Below are 23,353 nucleotides of genomic sequence, written 5' to 3'. Positions count from 1 at the left end.
GTCTTCCTGTTATTGGTTGTTGTAGCTCTTATAGTATATGGCTGCCTGTTTGGCAAGGATAACAGATGGCGACGTTCAGGCGTCAACATTTCGTATAGAACTCGCAATATAGGGGAATAAAAAATGGCAGTGTAGTCGTTTACACGCCTTTTCTTTGTGATACCCTGGTATATCTCACATCATTTTAATAGTGTCCTGAGAGGCGCCGCTACGTATTTCAAACATCACACTACAATCATTTTCAATGGCAACATTTGCATGACTGTGACTACAATGTTCAAATTCATCTAACAATTTTATCATGTTATTGTTTAAGAATCACGTACAAACACACATCTGCGACGTATGTTGTGCTTCTAGAAGTCATATCTATAAGAAATGAAGACTGTCCTTGCAATGCCCTCTCTCGACAATTGACCACCCCGCGTCCGTATCATCAGTTTGACCATCTTCATCTTCATCTCCAGGAACTGGATACTTTCTAACGTGCTTGATTGCCCACCTCGTCTCAGCATCGAGAATAGGCGGGGTCTGTCCCTGTCCTTCGATACGCGGCAACCCTGCGATTTCGTACAGTTCTCTCAAGTAGCCCATGGTCTCTCCACTGTCCCAGGCTATATCGTGAAACCTTCGATGCTGACTACTAACAGATTGCCACCGTTGCTCTTCCCATTGTCGCTGCTCGTCTTTCGCCGGTAACGGGCGTGCGTTGCGTCCGGAAAAGATCCGAGCGAGAGCTATGGCCTGGTAATTGAAACTTCGGAACGTCAGCGTCCTTGGAATACCGATAACCCCAAGAGTAGGAAAGTCCGTCAAAAAAGTATGCAAATAGTTTCCTATGAGCCGGTTCTCTTTGTAGTTGAATATTGGTCGCCCGTTTGCTTTGGAGTTCCAGAAAGGAAACGATACTTTGTATCCCGTGCAATATATGACGACATCAATATCGTCCAGAATAGTACCATCGTCAAATAAAATCTCCCCTGTCTGCAAATATTCTTTCACTATTGGCTTCCACTCAACCCCAGCATCCGGTTTGTCTCCATCCCAGCGCGAAGGTGAGCGTCGGGACTGATATACAGGTAACTGGGCACTTTTGACGACACCGGCTGTTACATCATGGCCGGATGCCGAGTTCCCAATAATAAGGAGTTTTTTGTTTGCAAACTGATGCGGAGTACGATATGATTTTGAGTGTATCACTCGGGCCGGGAACTTTTCTATGAATGCCTCAAGTCCTTTTACGGCTGGAACCTGCAACTAGTTTAGTGTAGCTCATAAAATTAGAGGCAGGAAGACATACAAAAGGTACACTATAGTGGCCATTCGCAAAGATCACGACGTCGAATTCTTCTTTCCACCAGCGATCAACATGCTCTACCGGGTCATATTGCCGTAAGGTCAAATTCCACCGGTCATCGCCAGTCGGTGCCCGAGATACGTCCTCCACAGTCGTATTGAGCACCAGGAATTGATCCGCTTTAAATGCGGAGAAGTAATTCTCAATATACTGTTTTGGCACATTGTGCGGCACAAATGGTCCATATGGAAACGGGATGTCAGAGAGAGACATTGCTATCGCAGGTACGTTGGATCTTTGACCATCAGTATTTTTTTCAAGTCCATTAAGCGCTATAATAAGAATACATAGAGGCTACTCACGTAAGTTCGTCATATATTGGCGTTTTATGGTACCGCTCCTGCGGCGAAGGCTCTAAAGTAGCCGGCAAGTTTTTCGGGATAGTTAATGGTGGATCGATTTCAGTTGGCAATTTCCCCGGTTGGGGCTTGATCAATGGGCTGGGGTCGGAATCGTAGATCCTTCTTTTCTCTCAGCTTAATCCCTCTTAAGTTCATGTGATACACTAGGAAATCCAACGTACCATGTGCCGCCAGCACTCTCCCTTCGCTCGAACACGCGGATCTTCTCAAAGTACTCTTCCGAGGCAAATGCAGCGGCCGCAGCGGCACCTATTTTATTTTGTTTGATTTTAGAGAGAGTTTCTGAATTTGGCTGCATCGTCGCTAGGGATGCCCGTCTTACCTGAAGCACCGGCGCCGATGATTGCCACAGATTTGATCGTTGACATTGCGAATCGCTATTCACGCCCGTGAGGATCAGGCTCAAATTAATTGGAAAAGGTTCCAAGGATCAATTCGGTGTCAAGTTTGTCTCTGGAAATCTGACATGTCAAATAGTCTCGCCATTCCGCGGTAGATTGCGTGCTGTGTTCCCCGCCTTCCGACGCAACGCTGATTAATAGATAAATGTTTGGTTATCTATTGAATCCACTGTCTGACATTAAACATCAATATAGACATGCTGATCGGGATCATCTACGAAATGATGTCTTGGCGCTTTTTACAAGTTCTTTTCCGGACCTGAGATTTCTAGCCTCGGGTTGAAATTGTCTCAAATTGGGAAATATGAAGCCGTATACATTTCAACGTGTCAAACTGTCTTCAATTTTAACCTGGAAAAAACTTGAATGTGATGAAGCGCGCAACACACAAATTGCACAACACAAGATGCAACCTTACAAACGGGCCAGGTTCAGTGTCTCCCCTGGAGCGTGGTAGGTAGGAACCTTCATGTCCAAAGCAGGGCCAGAATAACCAAGATCTTCCGCGGTCAGCATGGCAGCCTTTTCTCCTATAAGAAGCGCGGTCTATTGGTATTGTGTTAGCGTAGGTTTCCTTTAGAAAATATTAGTTACGAGGAAGGCTTACGCTGAAAGTGTTGCAGCCAACATTGTCAGGACAAATTGATAGATCGGCTACTTTCAGTCCCTTGACGCCATGAACATTGAGACGTTCATCAAGGACGCCATGCTTAACAATAGAATTGCCTTCTCTAGGTGCCATGCTACATGTACCCAAGGAGTGCCATGTAGTCTCCACATGGCGTTGCACTATAGACAGCAAAGCTGATTAGGATGTGCTTAAAAAATATTTGCGGAGGGTCCAGAGTTCACTCACCCCATTTCTCAATGTGCTCAATATCCTTTTTGCTATACTGGATTTCTGGATGGGCACCTTGCTTGTTGGAGTTCAAATGGTTCTCCGACGCGGACTGGGCAGGTGGAAGAGGGTTTGACCATGAGCCTATTCGGTGTACGTCAGGGACCTGTCACAAGTATCAACGAGCGATAGATTACTTACCATGCTGAATACCCGCGCTGAGATGATCTGGTCCTGCATATGCCTTGGTCGTCTCCAGATCCATGTCGGATGCCCGAGCCGGTGAATCGTGAGCGAAATGTGGGTGCATGCCCGTTACTTCTCCCGCGTAAGCACCCATTCGACGAGCGGTCTCGCGAGATTTAATGTATCCCCAGACCATAGGCGCCATATCGCGCTTGTCGTTCATGAACCCAGCATCAAAGTCTGGAGCTTCGTAAGGATCAGCGGACTTGACGTGGACCCATCCTCGAGAGAAGGGATATTCCTACACATAGTCATGATTAACGCCGTCTTCTTTTAAGAAGAAGAGAATCTGCAAGCTGCTTACCAAGAAGTGGAACATGGTGAAGAATTTTCCCGGAGGCATAAGCATATGATCCCCAAACCATCTGCAATACACGTTAGATGTCCATTACTTGATGTGGATATAAAGAGAATGTACCCGGAAATGACAGAATAATGCATGACAGGCTTATCTGGTTTGTGCTTGAAGTAGCTGTCCCATCCACGCTGGAAATCTGGGGTTGGCCAGCTACGCATTGCTGCTAGCTCACTCTCCGTGGGTCGGATTTTCACACCAGCATCAATGCCATTCGTTGCCAGTGGGCCAGTTCCTTTGATGTTCCATTCATCAAATACCTTCTTCTGAGTTGCAGGGTCTCCTCGGACGAAGTCATCGAATGACTCAGTGTCCGGCTTAGCTCGATACACCGAAAAGGTCAGGTAGTGGTCCTGGAAGTTCCCACCGACACCCGGAAGATCGACTACTGGTTTGATTCCAGCACGACGGAGCTTTTCGGGGTCGCCAACTCCTGAACGTTGGAGAATAAGAGGAGAACTCATTGTTCCTCCAGAAATAATTATCTGTTTCCGAGCACGGTAAATCTTCCGAGGCGGTTCACCCTCTCCAACCCATTTGGTAGGAACAGTAACGATGCCAACGGCTCGCCCATTTTCGATAAGGATTTTGTCAACCTTGGTGTTACATTTGAGATGTAGATTGCTATGCCTCGCCCGAGTTCCGTGGACATACGCATGGGCAGCATCACTTCGTCGACCTAGTGTTTTTCGAATGAAAATCAAGTTTGAAAATGGAAAGGAATCACCACCTACCAGTGTCTCGGTTAATCCATTTCAACCAATGCTCAGCTCCATGCCTAGTTTCAACGATTAGCACATTGATAGTTTTCATGCCGCTAGCTAAAACCTACCCAGTGGTGAGGTCTTGGAGGTCGTCTGTCACGGGAACTCCCTGTGATTCAGCGGCACGGAGAAAGTCCTGTGCAATTGGATATGTGTAATTTCCAAAAGATACTTTAATCGGGCCCTCAAACCCGTGAAGATCCGGGTTGTTGGATGCCCGCTGATAAGTCTCGTGTTTTTTCATTAGTGGCAGAAGCTCACGCGTTGTCCAGCCCTTTGCTTGGAAATCATCATAGTCAGAGGCTGAGGCTCGAGTATACATCTAGATACCATGGGCCAATTAGTTAACACGGCAGTGCCTACATATGTTAAAATTAAGAAATGCTGTTCTTACCATGAAGTTGATGGAACTCCCCCCGCCTAGAATATGGGCACAAGGCACAATCGCACGGCGCCCATCCAACGACTCCGATGGCCTAGAGTGATAAAACGAAGCAGTTTTGGAGTCAAGCTTCATGTTGCGAGGATATATTCCCGGACGATAAACCCTGAGTATTAATGGAAATTCAGTATTGCAAAATCTACATGTAGACAAAGGTTTAGTCACCATGGGTTGTTGAGATTATCTTCACCGGCTTCAACTAATAGAACTTGGAGATTATGATCCAGGTTAGCCAGCCGGCCAGCTGGTACGCAACCAGTACTGCCACCACCACAGACTATAACGTCAACTTCTTCTGGGACAGTCATCGTCACAGGCCGTCGATAATAAAGTGTTTGTGATTAATTTATGACAATGCTTGATACAGCAAGATATTGGAGTATGATTTTTCACCAACATTGCTGATTCAATCAGCTTTATACCTGCTATACTTGGCTGGGGGGTCGGCTTCATTGTCAATTGTAGAGCGGAGAAAGGCCCCAACACACGCATAATGCCATACGCTATACCTTCCCCGCACAAAGACACTTCCTAGGATTGAAACGTAGGGAGTATATAGACGTTTATTGGACTCACAGATGCGGGGTTGGAGTTGCGTTTGTTCTTTGTGCTTTTAATGTTGATGGGTGGCCAAGACTGAATAAGGCCAACCATGCAGCCTCCCACATATGGAGACTCCGGATTGAGGCCGTTTTCAGTAATACATGTCATGGTGCATTTGATGGGGTTTTTATAGGAAGGGATTGATATAGGATTCTTGTCAATTGATAAATCTACTACAATATAAGCTCAATTGGTAACTTTACGCATTCTAGAATGCACGCAATACAAATAAACTCAGATGTTCCACATGTCACTACAACGTTACTCGCGGATAAACTATACACTGACTCAATAGTATCGACTCAATCAAGTCATGCATCAAATCTTCCACGATTCAATTGATCAATCAATGCGGGGGCGCCGCCACCCCCGCCGGACTGATCATTGAATTACCCCAGATATTCCATACTGAGTTGCGTCCAACCAGAAGGCCTAGACCTCTTGATGTTTGCCCCACAACTAAGTGACATTGACATCCATACTATCAATGTATGTAGGATCTTCATGGAGGCTTTTAAGACGTGTCACATCCTGAAATAAAAAGCCAACGGTCTGCGTGCATTTCCCCGCATGGGGGGGTGAATTTTTTTGAATTCGTATATATTCGTAAGATGTATGACTTTTTTGTTTCAGATTTTCATTGTTGGCTGGCACTACTTGGCTATCAATGGCCCGTCAGCTCAAGTAATGTTGGGAAGCCTGGGGTAAATGCATAATAGTCGTCAAGTATACATCCTGCTTCGTTTCTTCTCCTCATCCCAGCATGTTCTTTAAGTTCCCCCTCACTCATCTCTTGTCTATAATCCCTGTCAATATCCCCTCTCGTCTTAAAACTGGTATAGACGCTCTTATTTCCCCTCACTTGTCTTGGCTCCTATGTCGTTCAGCGTTCTAATACAACCCGAGTCTCCTCATCGAAAGCTTAGGCCATTCGGATTGTTTTGATGGCCGAAACTCTACAGTGGATTTAAATTGACTTGTTAATAGGCCTCAACGATCAACTTTTTTGCCGTCGTAAGGGTTATAATTGTAATTGCATCTGATGATCATCATCACCAGATCAGGAAGTGGGTAAAATCTACATGTGTTGATGGAAAGGAGGTTTAAGATGATAGTGTCGTCTACATTGAATGCTAGGAGTCTACATTACTTGAAATCAAAGGCAGGTAACGTAAAAAATCTATAAATATATTCAAAATAACTGTCCTGGAGTGCAGTATACACCGGAATATTGTGTCTCCAGGAGGCGGACGCGTTTTCCGGCCAGCAACAGCTCCACCTTTGTCCCCAAAAAGACGCTGCATGAGCGACAGATAATTTGACGGGATCTGTATAGATAACAAGAACTGGATATCACTACCTTAATACTTACAAGTATGATTTGCAGGGTTCTATAATGAGGCTAAGGTCGACGAAATTTTAGGATTAATAACGGTTTCCCAATCAACGAGATATCGATATTCTGTCAGCGATGCACTTCTTTAGGAATTTCACATTCTCTACGTTTTCAGTTACTGGTGTGCATATCGTCAGGATATGGATTTTTTTTTTTTTTTTTTTTTGGGAGAGATATATGGTCAAGTCTGAATCACTTGCAGAATCAGTATGGTCGCAACTTGTGCCCATCTCTCTTTCGCTCCGGAGTCCGGGATCTATATATGGAATCTCTATCGTGACGCTCGCCGCTCGGCATGGACGATATATTCAATGTTGCCATGCATCTGCCATTGATGGGGATAGAATTTAAATGCTCTTTAGTGTCCTATCAATTTTTTTCCCGGCCTACGTTCGCGCCATTATCATTTCTAGCGTCCAGGTGTCATAGAGACATGAATAACCGTACACATAATTAAGTAAACTGCTTGGTTGTAGCCACTCTGGCTCGACTAGTTTAGGAAGGACATCACCAGGCATCAAGTTATACTCGGTGAACTCCGCCCCAGCGGCACAGTCGATAACGACGATATCAGCAAAGACTCATCCGAAAATCGATGCAAACCCTGAACATAGACTACCGACCTCACTTATCAGCAGCCCTTCCTGACTCGTGTCCGACGATTCCTCATCCGGTAAAAAGAAGCTCGCTTTGTAGATATCTCCCGTCTTGAACTCGTGAGTGCGAATGAAAATGTACCGACACCGACCCTTGGACAACTGCTCTGCTCTTATTTCCATGGAAACGCCTTTTGGGGCTGTTGGGAATCAACAAATAGGAACTGGCCGTCATGGCCGATCGCATTATGTCGTCTCCAGCTTAGGCCGTATATTCCACGGAGCTGTCGCTTCGCGAAGGGGATCGCGATCGGTGCTTCGGTATATGAAGGAAGCGAACTGATAAACTTTGACGGGGTCGGGAGCATGCTTTCCCAAAACCGGCTTCAAATACTGTCATCGAAGCGGAGGCACCGTGCACTGTCTAGTTTCAGCCCTGAGCCATCCTCCACCAGGTTTGTGGGCATTCAATCTCCGCACGTGCGATCTAGAAACATACTGTACGGAGTATATCAATTTTTCGGGGAGTTGGCATTCGACTGGGGGTGGGCCATGTAATCTCTAAATCCAACCCAAACCTTTCAGATCTCGACTTCTCGTCACCTTTGTTGCAAATGATCATCAGAAGAATATCCCGATGCGTCATTTAAACTTTTCTGGCGTAGCATTCTCGCCCCGCCCGGCTCTTGAATGGGCTCTGTCATTTGACGGCCTACTTGTTCTTATCTTGAACGCAAGAACACTGAATCGCGGATTAGGGGTTGTTCACTTGAAACACGAATGGTCTACACTTCCTGACAGTGTTTTACTCGCGCGCGATGGCGATAAGAAGGTGCAGAAAGTTCAATTCGTCAAACTGTAACACATGTCGGATTCAGCCCCAAAAAATCTGGCACTAGTAGTAGTGCCAGTATATGGAGTCCAATATTCCCAATCAGCTTTTTTTCCTTGCTATAACTCCAGGTTACTCCACATATCAATTGTCAATCTTGCGGGGTGTGTTTCATCCTCACCTGCGTTGCGAATGGGTATTGCAGGTGGGTTGATCGCGCTCTCACCATGCTGACTGCAGCATCGACGGCGATGATAGTGACCATGGCGGTGTTCATGGTCATCTCAGGTCTGTCGGTTGTGCTCCGACTTTATTTACGGAGACGGAAGAGAATCACATTGAAGGCGGACGACTACTTTGTTATCGCGGCCTGGGTCAGTCTTGATGTCTACTTCGCCTATATATCGCTTATCCTGATTTTAAGCAATAGTTCTTCTCTGCAGCCCTGGCTATCACCAACATCGTCGGAGTGCCTGTTGGTGGGTTTGGCGTGCCCTTTGAACAATTTGATGATGCGCAGGCCGAGAGATTTCTAAAGGTAAGCCCATTGTGGGACTTGCTAGGGAAACACACTAAATTTATTAGATGCTTTTTATACTACAATTCTGGTATATCATTGCCGTCGCCCTTGCGAAATTATCCATCCTCTTCCTTTACGGTCGCGTGTTCGGTATCGGCCGGTTTCCGATCTCGGTCCTGACTCTCATCGGTATCACGACTTCCTGGCTTATATCTTTCCTCTTTGCGACCTTTTTCCAGGTGTGGCCTTTGAGATGCAATTGGGTAGCATGTATTCCGACCACCGACTACGCTGTCATGTATGTGCTGTCGAGCGTGACGGATATTGTTATCGATATTTGCATCCTGGGTTTGCCGGCATTCTTCATCCGGAAGCTTCACCTGAACGGAAACCAGAAAATCGGGTTGATCGGAATATTCGGCTTGGGGGTTTTGTGAGTTTTCTTGCCACTTTCGGCCATAAGAGGGTACTGACTGTCTGTTTTAGCTGTGTCGTCTCCTCTATCGCACGACTAGCATATACCATACTATTCCACAAGGTCAACGTCAAAGGAAACTATGCCATTAATTTCTCTAGTGAGTTTCTGTTAGAATTTGTGAATGAGAGTTGCTAACCAGGACTCAAGCCAACGTAGTGAACATCATTATGTGGTCTGGGATCGAAGTTTGCGCCTCAACCCTGTGTGCAAGCCTCCCCTGCTTCGGACCATTAATTAGTCATTTCCATCGTATCACGCCCCTCACTGCAACTATCACCTCTTTCATGTCCATCGGAACAAACGAGCCCACGAGAACTGCATCGAAAGGAGCATCTATGCACAGTCCTTATGCTTCTAGAGAGAACATTCTAGGGTTCGAAACTCGCACCGATAATGTCATAAAGGGTGCATCTTCTCAGGATACTTCGAAAGGATCTGAAATCAATATAGAGCTAGGCAGTATAAGGGTTGACAATTCTTTTAATATAAACTCGTCATGATGTCATATTTCTATATAGGATACCGCCAGGCTTACAGGACCTCCATATAAATTAATACCTGCTACCCTAATTATTGCCTACATAATCTTATATTAATAATGTAGCGCTTTCTTTTTTCGCAAGTCGGATCCATTATTATCTTCCTATATTACCTCACTTAGCAAGGTTTGTGTAGATAGGCCAAGTTCATGAGCTGCAAATACAAACTTGGGATGAGCAACAGTCTAGGAAGAAAAAATAAATAGATCTAAAGAAATCTAAACAGGAAGAAAATAACTTATAGTACACAAGAAAACAGCCCAGGAAAGAAATGAAACTGCATGAAGTATCGCCTAATCGGAAAATGAATGGAATCTTCAACAATGCGACGAGACGAGCCAGCCCTGTCTGCAGTTTGAATGGGACAGGCCTAATTACAGGGTTGATATGAGATTTTGGACAAAGTCGTTGCAGTTATTGCCATGGGCGGCGTAAATGGGGTTTGCGCTTGTATAAGCCCTTGCGTGTTTCCCCACAGCGTTGGCCTTTGAGAGAGTAGTCTTCCCCCCGTGGACCAACTTTGTCGAGCTAGACGATGTAGATTTGGGCATGTACTTTGAAAAGAGATACGTGGTAGTACCCGGGTCCTTGTTCTGCTTCTGCATGTCGTGCACCATGGCCACGAAATCTTTTTTGGTTACCTTGTTCGCCTTCTTCCCCGTTGTTGTCTCGGTGACTTTACCGACGACAAGGCCGATGTGGTTAAAGCCAAGTTCATCGCGAACCTCCTCCAGCTCCTCGGTCGTCTCGGCATCGGCGGGACGCCCGCGTTTCCACTCCATCGTGAAATAGTAATAATGGTCTTTGGATAACGATTCATAGAACGGCATGGCCTTCTTGGCAACCTGGTACGCGGTGGTCTCGACGATTTTCGGCTCAGGGTCTCCCTTGCCACCGTTTCCACCGTGACCTCCACTATGACCTCCTCCTTTTCCACCGCCAGAGGCGCGGACGTCCAACTCGGCAACAGCAACATCAGTCGACTCGGGCTCGGGGATAGGGCTGGCGATGGCCAGTGTGGCCAAAAAGGCCGTGAGAATGTGGGAAAACTTCATTTTCAATCAAAAGAGCGATAGAATGAGGGTGTAGTATGATTTTGGTAAAAGAGTGTGCGAAATTTTTAGATGGCGACGAGATGACTGCCATTTTATATGCTATCTTCCTACCGCGGCGGAGCCCCTTTCCTCGATGCGAAAATGCTACTGTTTACTGCATGCTGACCACTTGGTCCAGTGGGTATACCATCATCCCCCAAATAGAGCGCTACGCTCATCCATTTTCAGACTATAAAACTATGTCCGTAGGTGAATGAGGAATAAGAGGGTGGAGTTCATGTGTTGGGGTGTCAGCCGTCTAGTTAGCGAGTACTAAATTATTACTGGGCGATCCATTTTTTCGGTTAGGAATTGGGGCCTTCATGTTCGGCAGACTTCCAATTGGCTGTCCACTACTATGGTAAGGTCGTGGCGAGCAGCGAGGCGATTTTGGTGAATCTGACAAGACTGTCATCGTTGCGAAAGGAAGTTCGCGACAGGTTTTGGGCTGAAACAAACTGTCAAAGCCAAGGAAACATGACCTGGAGATAGCAGCGAGTGGTTGAATTGTTGCTGACGCCCAGACTCCAATCCACCACCGGCTCGCACTAGTGTGGGGATAAACTTGGCGGAGGATGGTTGTATTAATAGTAACAGAAATTTATATACGGTTTTGTAAAATAGCTATTTATTAGTACACAGTACTAGTTGCTAAAATCCTAGTTGAGCCGCGACTTATGGGACGCGGCTCGTAGCGGGTTGAATCGTCACACGATGTATAAAAGTCAGGTTAAAGTTTATGTCACTGACAGTTTCATGCCCCCGGGAAAATGGACAAGCCACGGCGATTATCTCTATAGTCGCCCCATCGCGGTTGTGGGCGGAATTGCTGGTCACTGATTATTATGTTAGCCCGTGCTATACATACTGTTACAGTTCCTAAAATAGAATTTATGTCAATTAACCCCAGGGAACGTATTCTCTATCTTGCTCTCTAGTAATTCGATCCTGCTGCATCCTTCAGTAGAGTTATAACAACTACGACGGCGACGCACTCGGGCGTTATGGCAATTCCTTGTATTAGAACAAGTGAATCGTTGTTTTTCCGAGGGCTACACACTGGAATGGCTCTTTAACTGATTGAATGAGACTAGAATGGAGGTATCCTTGGTATGATATGCAAATATAAGGTACTATATTTCCGAGAGTAACTCGCGTAGAGCCTCCACAGAACGTCTGCATAGACTGGTATTGCGTGATCGAACGAGGCTAGTTGACATAAGGGCGGGGTATTGGCGAAATTATTAGCGAGGCGGCGGACGTCAATTCGTCGAATACGTTAAATTTTCGGAACACCACGTCGCCTCCTCTGCAAGTACCGAACATGGCCTTCAAAGTACTCATTGCGGGCGGGTCGATCTCGGGTCTGACATTGGCTCTCATCTTCGAAAGATATGGAATTGACTATTTGCTCCTGGAAAAACACGCTGAAATCGCACCTTTCCTCGGCACAACAATCGGAATCAACCCGAATGGAGCGCGTATCCTTGATCAACTGGGCGTTTATTCTGAGCTTGATAGAATTGGAGCAAAGCCCGATACCAACTCCTACTATGACTGGCAAGGGAAATTGCTGGCGTCACAGAAGCCAATTGTTCCCTTAATGACGTGGCTGTTAGTAAACCGAAAAAACATCGCCTTTCTCTCACCGACGAAGTCTTTACTGACAAGGGAATTTATGAACTCAGTTTTGGGTATAGCCTTTGCTTTCTCAACAGACAGGATCTTATTCGCGTACTATATGCAGCCATCAAGGACAAGTCTAAAATACAGACAACAGTCGAAATTGTAGACGTCCTAGAACTCGGTTCCCGGGTTAGAGTGCTCACTCGTGATGGCAGTGAGTATTTGGCAGATATACTAGTAGGTGCCGATGGTGTTAGAAGCCAGGTTCGGAACGAGTTGTGGCGTGTTGCCAGCGATCAGGAGCCAGGATACATCCCCGCCAGAGACAAAACTTGTGCGTTTTCCTTCCACCAAGGGCACTTACATTCATTATTCTTACTTGGGATATTTGTCAGGCATTGTCAGCGATTATAGCTGTATGACGGGTATATCTCCGTCTCCACCTGGCATGGAAGATAAAGCTATACTCCGATCCATCAACTACCACCGCTCCTGTGCGGTCTTTACCCAGCCTGGGGCCAAGTTATGTTGGTGGTTAGCATTCTTCAAAAATGACGGCCCACTCTCACATCCGAATATTCCGCGTTTTACAGTCGATGATCACGAAAGAATTCTCAGGAGTTATGGCCCTGACAAGATAGGGACGTCAACGCTGAATAAAATCTACGAAACTGCACACCACAAAGTTCTCGTCCCAGTCGAGGAATTTACTCTTGAAAAGTGGCATTACAAAAGAATAGTTCTCTTGGGGGACTCATGCCACAAACTCCACCCTATAATTGGGCAGGGCGCTAACCAAGCCATTGAATCGGCAGCTTGTCTCGCTGATCTACTTCATGGTGTTGCCCTTGAGAATTCACACAGCTCAAATGATGCCATTGACCATGCCTTTAGCCAATACCATGCTATCCGTTATCATAGAGCGGTTTCTGCTATGCATGCAGGCCGTCTTGCCCAACGTATTGATTCTTTAGATACATGGTTTTTCAAGTATTTGGCGCTACATAAGGTCATAAAAACCCCTATAGAAAGCGGACTTCTGGCATCTTTTGCAAAAATGTCACTTCCAGCTGTCAGCCTGAAGGGTCTGCCACAGCCCAAACACCCAGGGAATGTGCTATACGAAGATCAGATCAGAATGCAACCTCGTGGCAGATCTCAGCATACAACAAGGCTCTCTATGCTCGGTTTTCTTTTGGTTTCAGGTATACTTTGGTACACACATTTTGGATTCAGCTTGATATCACCGCAAAGTCATAGGTTGGATTTGTATTCGGGCGTCCAGTCTATTTGCATCAGCGGCATTTGGGTTATCGAATCATATCGTCTCAACCTTGGTGCATTGATCAGGTAAGCCATATCGTATAAGATCGTTGCAGGCAACTAGAGATTCAGCTAATGCGAGATAAAGTATCCTTCCATTCATCGCCATCGCAATGTATAGCAATATATGGCAAATTTCATTTGCGGTTTACTGCGCATGGTACATTTATCAATCGACAGCACCAGGGTTTTATTATCCGACCCCACGGGCTATAGATGTTGGAGTAGCCATGTCTCTCCCTTACACAGTTCTGTTTGCGTATGCCGTTCCAGTATACCTGACCGCGGTTTCTGACAGTCCTACAAATCTACCATGGATATCAGCACACCTGCTATTTCCGATTCTAACGTACGCCTTGACCACTTTGCTTCACAGAACAATAGCCTTGCCTACTGGGGTCAAAATTGCTTATACAGGTGATCTTGATATACCTCATTTGAAGCGATATCACAACCTTGTCTTTCTCATCGCAGCATCCACACATATAATCACGCTTGCCACAGAATACAAGCGATTTGACAGTCTAATAACCTCTACTCGAGATTTCTGGACAGGTGCTCTAGTGGTTGTGGCATTTTTGGTATTCACCGTATGGGACCTGAAACGAGTTAATATTTTTCTTGGGTCGATTAGCGGAGTCTTCGCGGTTTGCTTTTTGGGGATGGTAGTATTTGGCCCTGGGGCAGTTTTGACAGGATTATGGAAATGGAGGGAGATTACGATTGAAAGAGCTAGGAAAGAAAAAATATAAAAATTGTAGACGTGCTTGTATGTGGGAGCGGGCTCTAACATGGCATGGCGATGGATGAATTTCATATCATGAAGTGATACATTTTAATTACTAGTAAAATGTATGTGGGAGACGATTGGGATTTACCATTGGGTTGACTTTTTGCGGTAGTTTGATACAGATACAAATAGAATGTCTATAGTCAATAGAATTGGGGGATTACCGATGACCCCAAAACAAGGGGAAAGAGCCCTTCAAAACTAGCTGGCATGAATGGTTTCTTGGAAAATGAGCGGCGAGAAAAAGACTTTAAAATAGGCTCATATTCACCTACAATTGTACAGTTTGATTAATAAATTCGAGGCTGATACGACTCAGACAATGGCCGCATACTGGTAAAATAACGCGAGTAGTGTTCCGGATCTCGGCAAGAATAGCGTTTCTGAATATTTTATTCGTGGAGCTTTTAATACTACGTACTATAATGCATAATTAGTCGTATCCCACAATACATGTAGAAGCACATCTTTTTAGATGTGTGGATGCTATATAGTTTAAGTTTTTCAATGAAAAGGAATAAACAATAACTAATACTGAGTAGAAATAACTAAGTTGTGAATAAATAAACGTAAATATATATATCAGAATAATGAACTTTTTGGCGTTGGTCCACCAATTGCTACAAGTCCACTAGGCCAAAGAATGACAATGGTACCAGAGCACAAATTTTCGTGGAAACTGGGCCGAGATAATGTCTTGCAACGAATCAACGTTAGATAGATCTCCTAGAAGTTGCATAAGGGGTACACATACTATGTTGCCCTAAGAATCCTGTTATGGGAACATACTCAAGCGGGACCGTAACAGTGTCCATCAGCTCCGCAGTAGGTTGCACCCTGACCGCAGCAAGCCTTGGGGCAGCAAAAGACGCTGTTAGGGCCACAGCAAAAGTTGTATTTCGAACAATATTGTGGGTAGCCAACTGGGCAATATTGCGCAGATTGGGCATTCTTCGACTGTACGAGGGAAACTCCTTCATGATGGTCGGTATTGTTGAGGGTTGGCAAAGAATCGAGGGCCATACTCGCTCCGGCAAGGGGGATGAGGAGAAGAGCTGAGATGTTGAACTTCATTCTGACGGTTTGAATATGACAGGCTTGGTTATACGGAGTATAAAACAATGAATAGCCGATTGAAGATCTGGTAGTTTTGGCTCTTGAATATCGTGACTGTGTACTCCGTAAGAAAAAGCGTACTTTGGAGAAGGGATTGCACTGCTACTTAAATACTCTCAATATTGATGCCTGTGCATAAACTATTTTATCAACAGACAAAAAGAAAGTTGTACGTAAACACGTCGTTGTTCGTGTTATTACCAAATATGGGAGAATGCGTGGTCTTGGCCACCAATCAAGCTCAGTCCCAGGTGCAAACGTATTTCACCGCTCAGCTGCGCCCTACAGATACGAGGCTCAGCCCACTCTATCGACAATGCGGGGAGCTGAGGGCAAGTCTTCCGAGAAAACACGAGGCTGAAAGAACCGCAGCCTCTCGTATTATGCCGATCGCCCCTTAAATAGCCAAATTAAACTTCTATAGTCTAACTAAATGGTTCATGTATAGTTCAACTGTGCGAAGAACTCGCAGGATCGCTTCTTAAAAGTATTGTCCTTTAATTATTACTTTACTTTTATTGAAGATAGAAAGTAATTTTCAATTTTTAATCTTGAATGCCAAGACCTGACAACTCAGCGTTGGCGTGTCTAAAGCTAATGGATTTCGGTTACAAATCTAAACCTCGTATTTAGAGTATACCGCAGGGCTCCGGGCTGATAAGGCTCGGGCACCGTCTAGTGAGCTATTTTATGATTGTATACATTCGTTGACAGGTGAAAATAACTGCAGAATGGCAATATTTCGACTTGTAAATATACTGAAAGTGATTACACACCAAGTGTACTGGCACGCAAAAAAAAAAATTATTTTGGATCAAAAGGGATCTGCGTGAATGAGTCATGGGTTTCGTGGCTTTGGTACCTTGACGACATGACATTACTCAACATATGAAAATAAACGTAAGCAAGTTGTTGAGCAAAGAGGAGGCTACGCATGGGGAGGGGTTGGCCAAAAAGGGTGCAAGAGTCGTAAGATTCCCAACAGACGACACAGCCACAATAATTAGGATCTGGCTTTAGTTGTTTTATGGAGTAGTGCAGTCTGTAATCAAAATAAAAAAAATGACTGCCACTTGAATAGACACAAATGATTATAGCTGTTGCGGTAGTCTTTTCGTAGGACAACATTGAATCTCGCATTTTCAAAGCGACCAATTGCTACAGAGACATTAATATAAACGTAAACTTTGATATATGCGTGTGGATAAGTATGTCTAAGGGAATAAGGGCCTAATGGGTTTTCACCGTATTATATTACTCCGTACAGAGTTCGCCAGAAAGAAATGGAAGTGAATTATCGATAACGCGCTGTCAAATAACAGAATCACTTCTGAATTTGCAGTCAGCTTTCTCGCCGTCAGGCAATACCGGATCCACAGAGCGATACGATGAAGGTGGATTCCGATCAAGGCATCTTCCACAGAAGACCTAAAGCTGACCTTGGCTAGCAAAAAAGGTACGATGGTTGCTCTGTCACCCGCTTAAAAGTCAGAGGCAGTAATGTTGTATATTGGAAAGCATATCATGTGCCTATGTTCAAAAATAACTTAATGGCTCATGTAATTTCAGATCAGATATTCCATTTAAATCTTATAGAAAGCAGTTCCCTTGTTGAAAACGCAGCGGAGTAGCTGTTATGTCAAAAAGCAATACGGTGTTGTCACTGTTGTATGTGTACATAACCCCAAGTGTTGAAAAGTAGCCAAAAGCAAACCATAGGGTTAATATTAGCTTGTCGAGACTTGTCACTTCATATCAATACCTTCGTTTACTAGTGTTATTTGAATTGATCCAACCAGTCGTAGACATACCGCTCGCCAGCAGGGTTGCCCATGTGATAGGCATTTTGAACGAATCTTGGAATACATTATAAGCGGCATGTCCATTTGCTACTTGAGAGAGGGAAAGAAGAAAGTCAAACACTCACCTTGCTTCTTTCACCTTCCATGCTCAAGGGGAATCATCGAGTCTTCGATCGGAAAGATTTCGTCTTGCAATCCCTGCGAATTGGCTTAGCGCAAGTCCGAAATAGATCAACAATACCTAAATATGAAAGATACGAAAATAAAGGACGAACGTTAATGAGCAATAACCGAGTACTATTCTGATCGAATATGCCATTATCTAGTAATGAAAATTTTCTCTGTGCATCTTGCTTATATGCATCGACAGATTCGTAACCAAATTTGTAGGCCAGAGCCTCAGTCAACCTAGGTAAAAATAAGCCATCTCGCTTTGTGGAATCGCTAAAGAGCTAATCATTGAGGAGATCGGGATACAAACGCATAAGGATACTCCATCTTATTCTGAGCCTCTATCCATTCTGGTGCAAACATTCGGTGGCTACCTCCTCCTTGACTAACCACAGCCACCAGTCGATCAGCGTGGGTATGTGCAATTCGCATTCCATAGTACCCGCCTGTACTAATAGAACGAACACAGACCTTATTCTTGTCAAATGCATCCTGTGTCTCGATCCAGTCAAGAATACTTGACCATAGTCGGGTCATCCTTTGCAGCCGGGCAGTCGCCTGTTCCGGGGATCTCTATACTGAGACATGCAAAACCACGGCGAATATGTTCAGAGGTTCGGCTAGTATGGTCTGTGCGATACGCATCTAGACCACAGATGAATATAACCACAGGCACTTTTTCTATGGCAGAGGCATGTGGCGGAAGTCGAAGATAGGCGTGGATGATATTTCCGTCGCCGGCAGAGGCATCAGAATGATTGTGGGGAATGGTAAGCTCAGTGTTGATCGGGTCTAGATATAGGCTTGCTTTCATGTAGGCTGCCTTTCCCAGCGTCCACGCTTCAGATGTCTTCGATGAGCGCGCAATTGGGAAGCGGGCGATACGGTATAACGCAGCGACTCGGCTGTTTCCTTTCTTAGCTGTATGGAAAATTAAAAGGATTCTTGCAACATCTTATACAGATATAATTGTGACGCGATCTTTACATCTCCTGTAGTTTCGGCTTGCGCAGCTTTCTCCTCTAGTTCTTTTGCAATAGGGAAGAATGCCGCCGCAAAGGTATCGGGGTCATACGGTTCAGTAAGCCGTCGCTAAAACTCTTCATCAGCTAGTTGGTTGCTGTGTCATCGGGGAAGAAACATTTAACCCTAATCAATTCACGAAATACTCTATCAAAATCCTCCACGTGCCCATCGACAAATGGGTAGATGCCCATCGAACACTACAGTTGACCGATAGTCAGCTCAGACCGGGCATATTATTGAAATAAGTGCCTGGAAATTACCGGTTTCCTCCATTTAATGTCCCATAGGGCCTCCACCGATGTATGGTGAGGGGCGACTTTGGTAAAGCTACCCGCTACAAGATATGGGGAAGTTGCGGCCATTTCTTCCTGTAGGAGGATATTTGAAGCTAAATATATCAGTTAAAGAGGGCTATTATAGGGTGGTTTTCCATATCGTATACGCTCATGTTGTCAGTTGTCTCCTTTATATAGCTTTCAAATGTTAAAAATGTTAACAACCTCCCCGCGTGGGCGGAAGGATATTTCCGTCTCGGTCCTTCGCGCTTTGCGTGTCGGTAACCGAACCGCGTCTTCCGCCCTATAATCAACTTGTAACCAATAAATAATATGATATATACAGAAAAATATTAATGTGGCGAAAACGGACCCCTTCGTGAGGATTGCCTGGTATTGGTCATGTTGCTTGGTTGACATATGACCTGTCTGCATCTGCTGGAATCAATGATGTGCTGTGGGTAAATGGGCTCTCTAGACTGATATAGACATATATAAAGCACTAGAGAGACTAGAATATTTGAAAAAATAAGAAGAGTATAATAGAAAGATTCTTTCTTGTTTCTAATAAGAACCACATATCACCGATGATGTGAAAGGATGGAGATTGTCCAGAAAAGCCAAGGACTACCCATGCATACTAATATAAGGGCTATTAATAGCAATGTTGAGATGTCAGTGTTCAAATATAATTATCTAATTGCGTATTAGCTTTTTCTGGGAAGAAACATGTTGGGGGTGAGTATATTTATAATAGAGTTCGTAGGGATCCATATGGCATTGGATATAGTCCTGTATTGGATGAAAAAAGAGGCGATAATCTTCTCTGACAGCCAGGAGGCGATATAGGTGGTTGAATGGACTTTAATCACGGTTCAACAAATTCTATGACTTATCGCAATAAGATGAGAATAATAACTCCAGAGAGAAGGGATCAAGGTAGCACCTAAATCCGTTACATCCCAACCATAGTACCAGCCACGCTAATGCATTTGTCATATGTTGAGTGCGTCACAACCTGTCAATGAACCCAATATAGCCAGGCTCATATGGTGATATCACATATATCTTATACACCTGGAGTTAATTTTAACCAATGGTCACGCTTCTATAAATATCTTTAATAAACTAGTTGGATCTGAATTTTTAAGCATTGCCGATAGGAAGACGAAACTAGATAAATATATGGACAAACTTACACGCCATTCAAGATAGATGACGAAAATAAAAGGCGTTTTGGCTGGCGTTTTACCTTTGCAAGAAAGGTAGCATAAAATTTATCGGTAATGGCAATAGGATATTAAGCCATTTCCTGAATTGGTCAAGTCTAATCCTTGTCTTGAAAAAGAGTACTCCGTACATGTAAGTTGATTGATATAAAAAGCGACAGTTATTAAGTGGCCTCAACATTGATTAGCCGATATTTGAAATACTAGCTAGGAACTTGCGGCTTAGTTACCGGCCGTAGGATTAACTCCACGGTGAGTCCACGCTACTTGTCTAATCCTATAATACAGTTTGACTATAAATGATTTATTTCTAAATATTAAGCCCCTTCCCCTAGGATCCTCATAGAAATCTCCACTAATGAAATAGATATAAATGGCAAACATATATCCTTATTGAACAGTAAATAATTGTTATTATTCAACTAATACGTGAACGCCCTCTTGCTTACCAAAACCTGCAAAATAGTCAGGCCAGCCTACTGTTAATTACTTTACTATGGTATTGATCCTTCCTCATAGGATCCCACACCTGAAGTGCGCGCGGTCACGATTTTATTAATATTTCCACGCGCAGCTTTGCCCTGAGCGACCTAGTTTATAGTTACCTGCCAGTTAGAACATCAATTGAAAATTGGTGTTGGAGCTATACAGCTTTTGGCCCTCGGGTACTGGTCAAAGGGTTCCACTGCAGCTTGAGAAACCCACAGTGATGCGCTTTTGGGAGCGACGATCGAAGGAACCGTTTAACCTTCTCTCTAATTCTCGATAGTGGAAACTTGTCTCAGCCCGAACTGATTCTCTGTCATTGGTGTACAATTATTGAAGTGGCCCACTGGGGATCGCTAAGCCACAATGGATTTCATGCTCCAGGGGTTTGATGTAACCTTGCCCCAGTTCGTGAGGTCAAGTGCCGGTGGTGGGCAATGGCATTGTTGCCATCTGGACGAAGACGTGTGTCAATTTAGACAACTTCACGACGTCAAACAGAATGTCATGTTTGTAGTCGGATATGTCGCTCGTTCTGGGGATTCCCACCTCTTCCATTCACTTTTTATTATTGTTTAGTTTGTTTCTCGTTTTAATTAATGCACAAGGTAAGAATGGTTTAATCTCATTACCCAGTCCAAAATCATTGAACAAATTATCTGGTTAATTTATTGGCGAGTAACAGATTTTTCAACATGCTCCGGCACACTCGTTGTTGACAACACCAACTACGAAGACTCTCTTTCATCATGCAAATCTTGGGACGGGTCGTTTACAGTCAACCTCTACCCGAACAGCTATTCCCTTCATTCTTTGACTTCACTCACTCAAGACCTACAAATAATATGCACTACCGAGGCCCCCGGCGCCAGCGAATCGACAAAAGCAACATTGTCAATGCCAAATCTGCAGACAATATCCGGTGGAATAACAGTTAAAAACTGTCCGAATACTTTGAGCCTTAATTTCCCCGCTTTGCGCAATTATACAGACCTCACGTTGGACGAAGTGGATGACATTACCGACCAGCTGAATTCTCCATCGTCGCCAATTTACGATGCCATGACTGGATCGCTGGAAGTGAATCTTTGCAACTTGACATCCATTGTCCGGACCGCAGGTGGCTCGCTAGGCGGGTTCAATGCCCAAATGAGCCAGCAACTGACCAATGTCACGATGAACAGCATTGACTCTATGACGGGCAGTTTGACGGTGGAGAATTGTCCTGGAATTTCACTCAACTTTGCGAATATTTCTTCGCTTTCGTCCGCAAAACTTCGTCAAATTGCGTCGATCGATATGCCCATGCTGAAGAACGTGAATGGCGACTTTCAGTTTGATTCCAACGACGGTCTTGAAGACCTTGTATTGAAAAAGTTGACAACCGTTGGTAGTGGAAACAGTGGCGATTTTATGATTACAAACAATCCAAACCTCTCACATATAGACGTCCGGCATCTAAAAAGTGTGGATGGAACCCTAACGTTAAGTAACGACGGTGCGTTGGGTGATCTCTCGAGTTTTGGAAAAGTTCAGAACGTGGGGAAGGATCTTACATTGCTTAATTCGCCTATATACGCGTACGTCCGACATATTCCACATGGAATAGATATGGAAGGCATGCTAATGTGCAACAGTGTGAACTTAGGAAATATTAGTGGTGTCGGTGGCCAATTCGAGCTGTCATCGACATACGCTGGCCTGACATGCGAGAACTTTTCAAAGTTCAAGCAGCAAGTATCCTTGAATAGACCATTGCTCTGTGGAAACTACACCAAAATAGCGGATCTACCAGACACCACCACTGGCAGCCCCGGCAACAGCCCATCATCGTCAGGTAATGATAGATCGTCTGCCTCTTCGACTACCTCTTCATCGACAACCACCACCACCGCGACATCTAATCCAAATGCCTCTCCATCGACATCGCCAGGCACAATTGCGGGAATCGTGGTTAGCACAGTTCTCGCTCTCACTCTTGTGGCCCTCATATCCGTCCTAATATTGCGACGACGAAAGGCACGGCAGAAAAAGGATGCACTCGAAACCGTCGCAACACCGACAGAATCCACACGATCCCCGTTGTTTGAACTTAAGGAAGATGCAATGCATCCGGAACTGTCAAACGACGGTCAACGACACGAGATGCCCAGTACCATCCACAACCAGGTGTATGAGATGCCGCACGATATAGAAGTGTATGAAATGCCGGCTGAGCCGGTTGAAGTGGCATCAGTGCTGCGATAGTATGAGCGAGTGGTTGTATGGGTTTCTGCTTATGTATCTTGGCTTGATGTTCACAGCATTCACACGGTGTTTTGGGAGTTTTTTGTTCACTTTTTGGCTTAGAAAACACTATGATAGAAATTCTGAAAGATAACAACATCAATGAAGTATTTGATCGACAGAGCATGAACTATCTAAGTGCAAGGACTACTGGTGTATTCGTACATTGGATGGGATATAGAGTTACAGAGAAGACACGCACCAACTAGAAGAGCGTATAATCGTAAAAAACTCTTTCCTTTTAATATAGTCGATGGTGCTTCTTACGGCTCTTCGATATAAGTACAATTGGCTTCATGCGGAAATAACCCTAACTCTCGACATCTGGAAATTGCAACAGCAAGCTTACGAATGTAGCTTGTCTAGGGTGTATCTGCTCGCTCGATCTGTGCTTTTGCTT

At 44.6% G+C, this 23,353-nt stretch overlaps 7 protein-coding genes across 7 annotated transcripts; 3 read left to right on the top strand and 4 right to left on the bottom strand.

The window, feature by feature from the left end:
• Positions 1 to 369: 369 nt before the first annotated feature.
• TRUGW13939_02545 (uncharacterized protein) lies at positions 370 to 2,087 on the bottom strand (the record flags this gene model as incomplete). The annotated part of the gene is made up of 5 exons (XM_035485738.1): positions 370 to 1,251; positions 1,301 to 1,592; positions 1,660 to 1,818; positions 1,881 to 1,968; positions 2,042 to 2,087. The coding sequence occupies 5 exons, from the start codon at positions 2,085 to 2,087 to the stop codon at positions 370 to 372; spliced, it is 1,467 nt and encodes a 488-aa protein (XP_035341631.1).
• A 447-nt stretch (positions 2,088 to 2,534) lies between these two features.
• Positions 2,535 to 5,073, bottom strand: TRUGW13939_02544 (uncharacterized protein; the record flags this gene model as incomplete). The annotated part of the gene is made up of 10 exons (XM_035485737.1): positions 2,535 to 2,666; positions 2,728 to 2,909; positions 2,977 to 3,102; positions 3,160 to 3,445; positions 3,509 to 3,569; positions 3,623 to 4,238; positions 4,294 to 4,337; positions 4,392 to 4,645; positions 4,718 to 4,871; positions 4,931 to 5,073. 10 exons carry the CDS (start codon positions 5,071 to 5,073, stop codon positions 2,535 to 2,537), a joined length of 1,998 nt encoding a protein of 665 aa, XP_035341630.1.
• Positions 5,074 to 8,419: 3,346 nt separating this feature from the next.
• Positions 8,420 to 9,690, top strand: TRUGW13939_02543 (uncharacterized protein; the record flags this gene model as incomplete). The annotated part of the gene is made up of 5 exons (XM_035485736.1): positions 8,420 to 8,566; positions 8,623 to 8,730; positions 8,778 to 9,145; positions 9,199 to 9,287; positions 9,347 to 9,690. The coding sequence occupies 5 exons, from the start codon at positions 8,420 to 8,422 to the stop codon at positions 9,688 to 9,690; spliced, it is 1,056 nt and encodes a 351-aa protein (XP_035341629.1).
• Positions 9,691 to 10,103: 413 nt separating this feature from the next.
• Positions 10,104 to 10,784, bottom strand: TRUGW13939_02542 (uncharacterized protein; the record flags this gene model as incomplete). Its single annotated transcript, XM_035485735.1, has 1 exon — positions 10,104 to 10,784. One exon carries the CDS (start codon positions 10,782 to 10,784, stop codon positions 10,104 to 10,106), a length of 681 nt encoding a protein of 226 aa, XP_035341628.1.
• A 1,363-nt stretch (positions 10,785 to 12,147) lies between these two features.
• TRUGW13939_02541 (uncharacterized protein) lies at positions 12,148 to 14,499 on the top strand (the record flags this gene model as incomplete). The annotated part of the gene is made up of 5 exons (XM_035485734.1): positions 12,148 to 12,437; positions 12,512 to 12,783; positions 12,845 to 13,799; positions 13,861 to 14,353; positions 14,407 to 14,499. The coding sequence occupies 5 exons, from the start codon at positions 12,148 to 12,150 to the stop codon at positions 14,497 to 14,499; spliced, it is 2,103 nt and encodes a 700-aa protein (XP_035341627.1).
• A 3,660-nt stretch (positions 14,500 to 18,159) lies between these two features.
• Positions 18,160 to 19,039, bottom strand: TRUGW13939_02540 (uncharacterized protein; the record flags this gene model as incomplete). Its single annotated transcript, XM_035485733.1, has 4 exons — positions 18,160 to 18,556; positions 18,613 to 18,743; positions 18,821 to 18,874; positions 18,938 to 19,039. 4 exons carry the CDS (start codon positions 19,037 to 19,039, stop codon positions 18,160 to 18,162), a joined length of 684 nt encoding a protein of 227 aa, XP_035341626.1.
• A 2,525-nt stretch (positions 19,040 to 21,564) lies between these two features.
• On the top strand, positions 21,565 to 22,914 carry TRUGW13939_02539 (uncharacterized protein; the record flags this gene model as incomplete). The annotated part of the gene is made up of 2 exons (XM_035485732.1): positions 21,565 to 22,247; positions 22,305 to 22,914. The coding sequence occupies 2 exons, from the start codon at positions 21,565 to 21,567 to the stop codon at positions 22,912 to 22,914; spliced, it is 1,293 nt and encodes a 430-aa protein (XP_035341625.1).
• Positions 22,915 to 23,353: the final 439 nt, after the last annotated feature.

Source organism: Talaromyces rugulosus, chromosome II, assembly GCF_013368755.1.
Source record: "Talaromyces rugulosus chromosome II, complete sequence".
Taxonomy (NCBI): domain Eukaryota; kingdom Fungi; phylum Ascomycota; class Eurotiomycetes; order Eurotiales; family Trichocomaceae; genus Talaromyces; species Talaromyces rugulosus.
The sequence above is the reverse complement of the archived record's forward strand: the minus strand, read 5'-3'. Positions and strand labels throughout refer to the sequence as shown.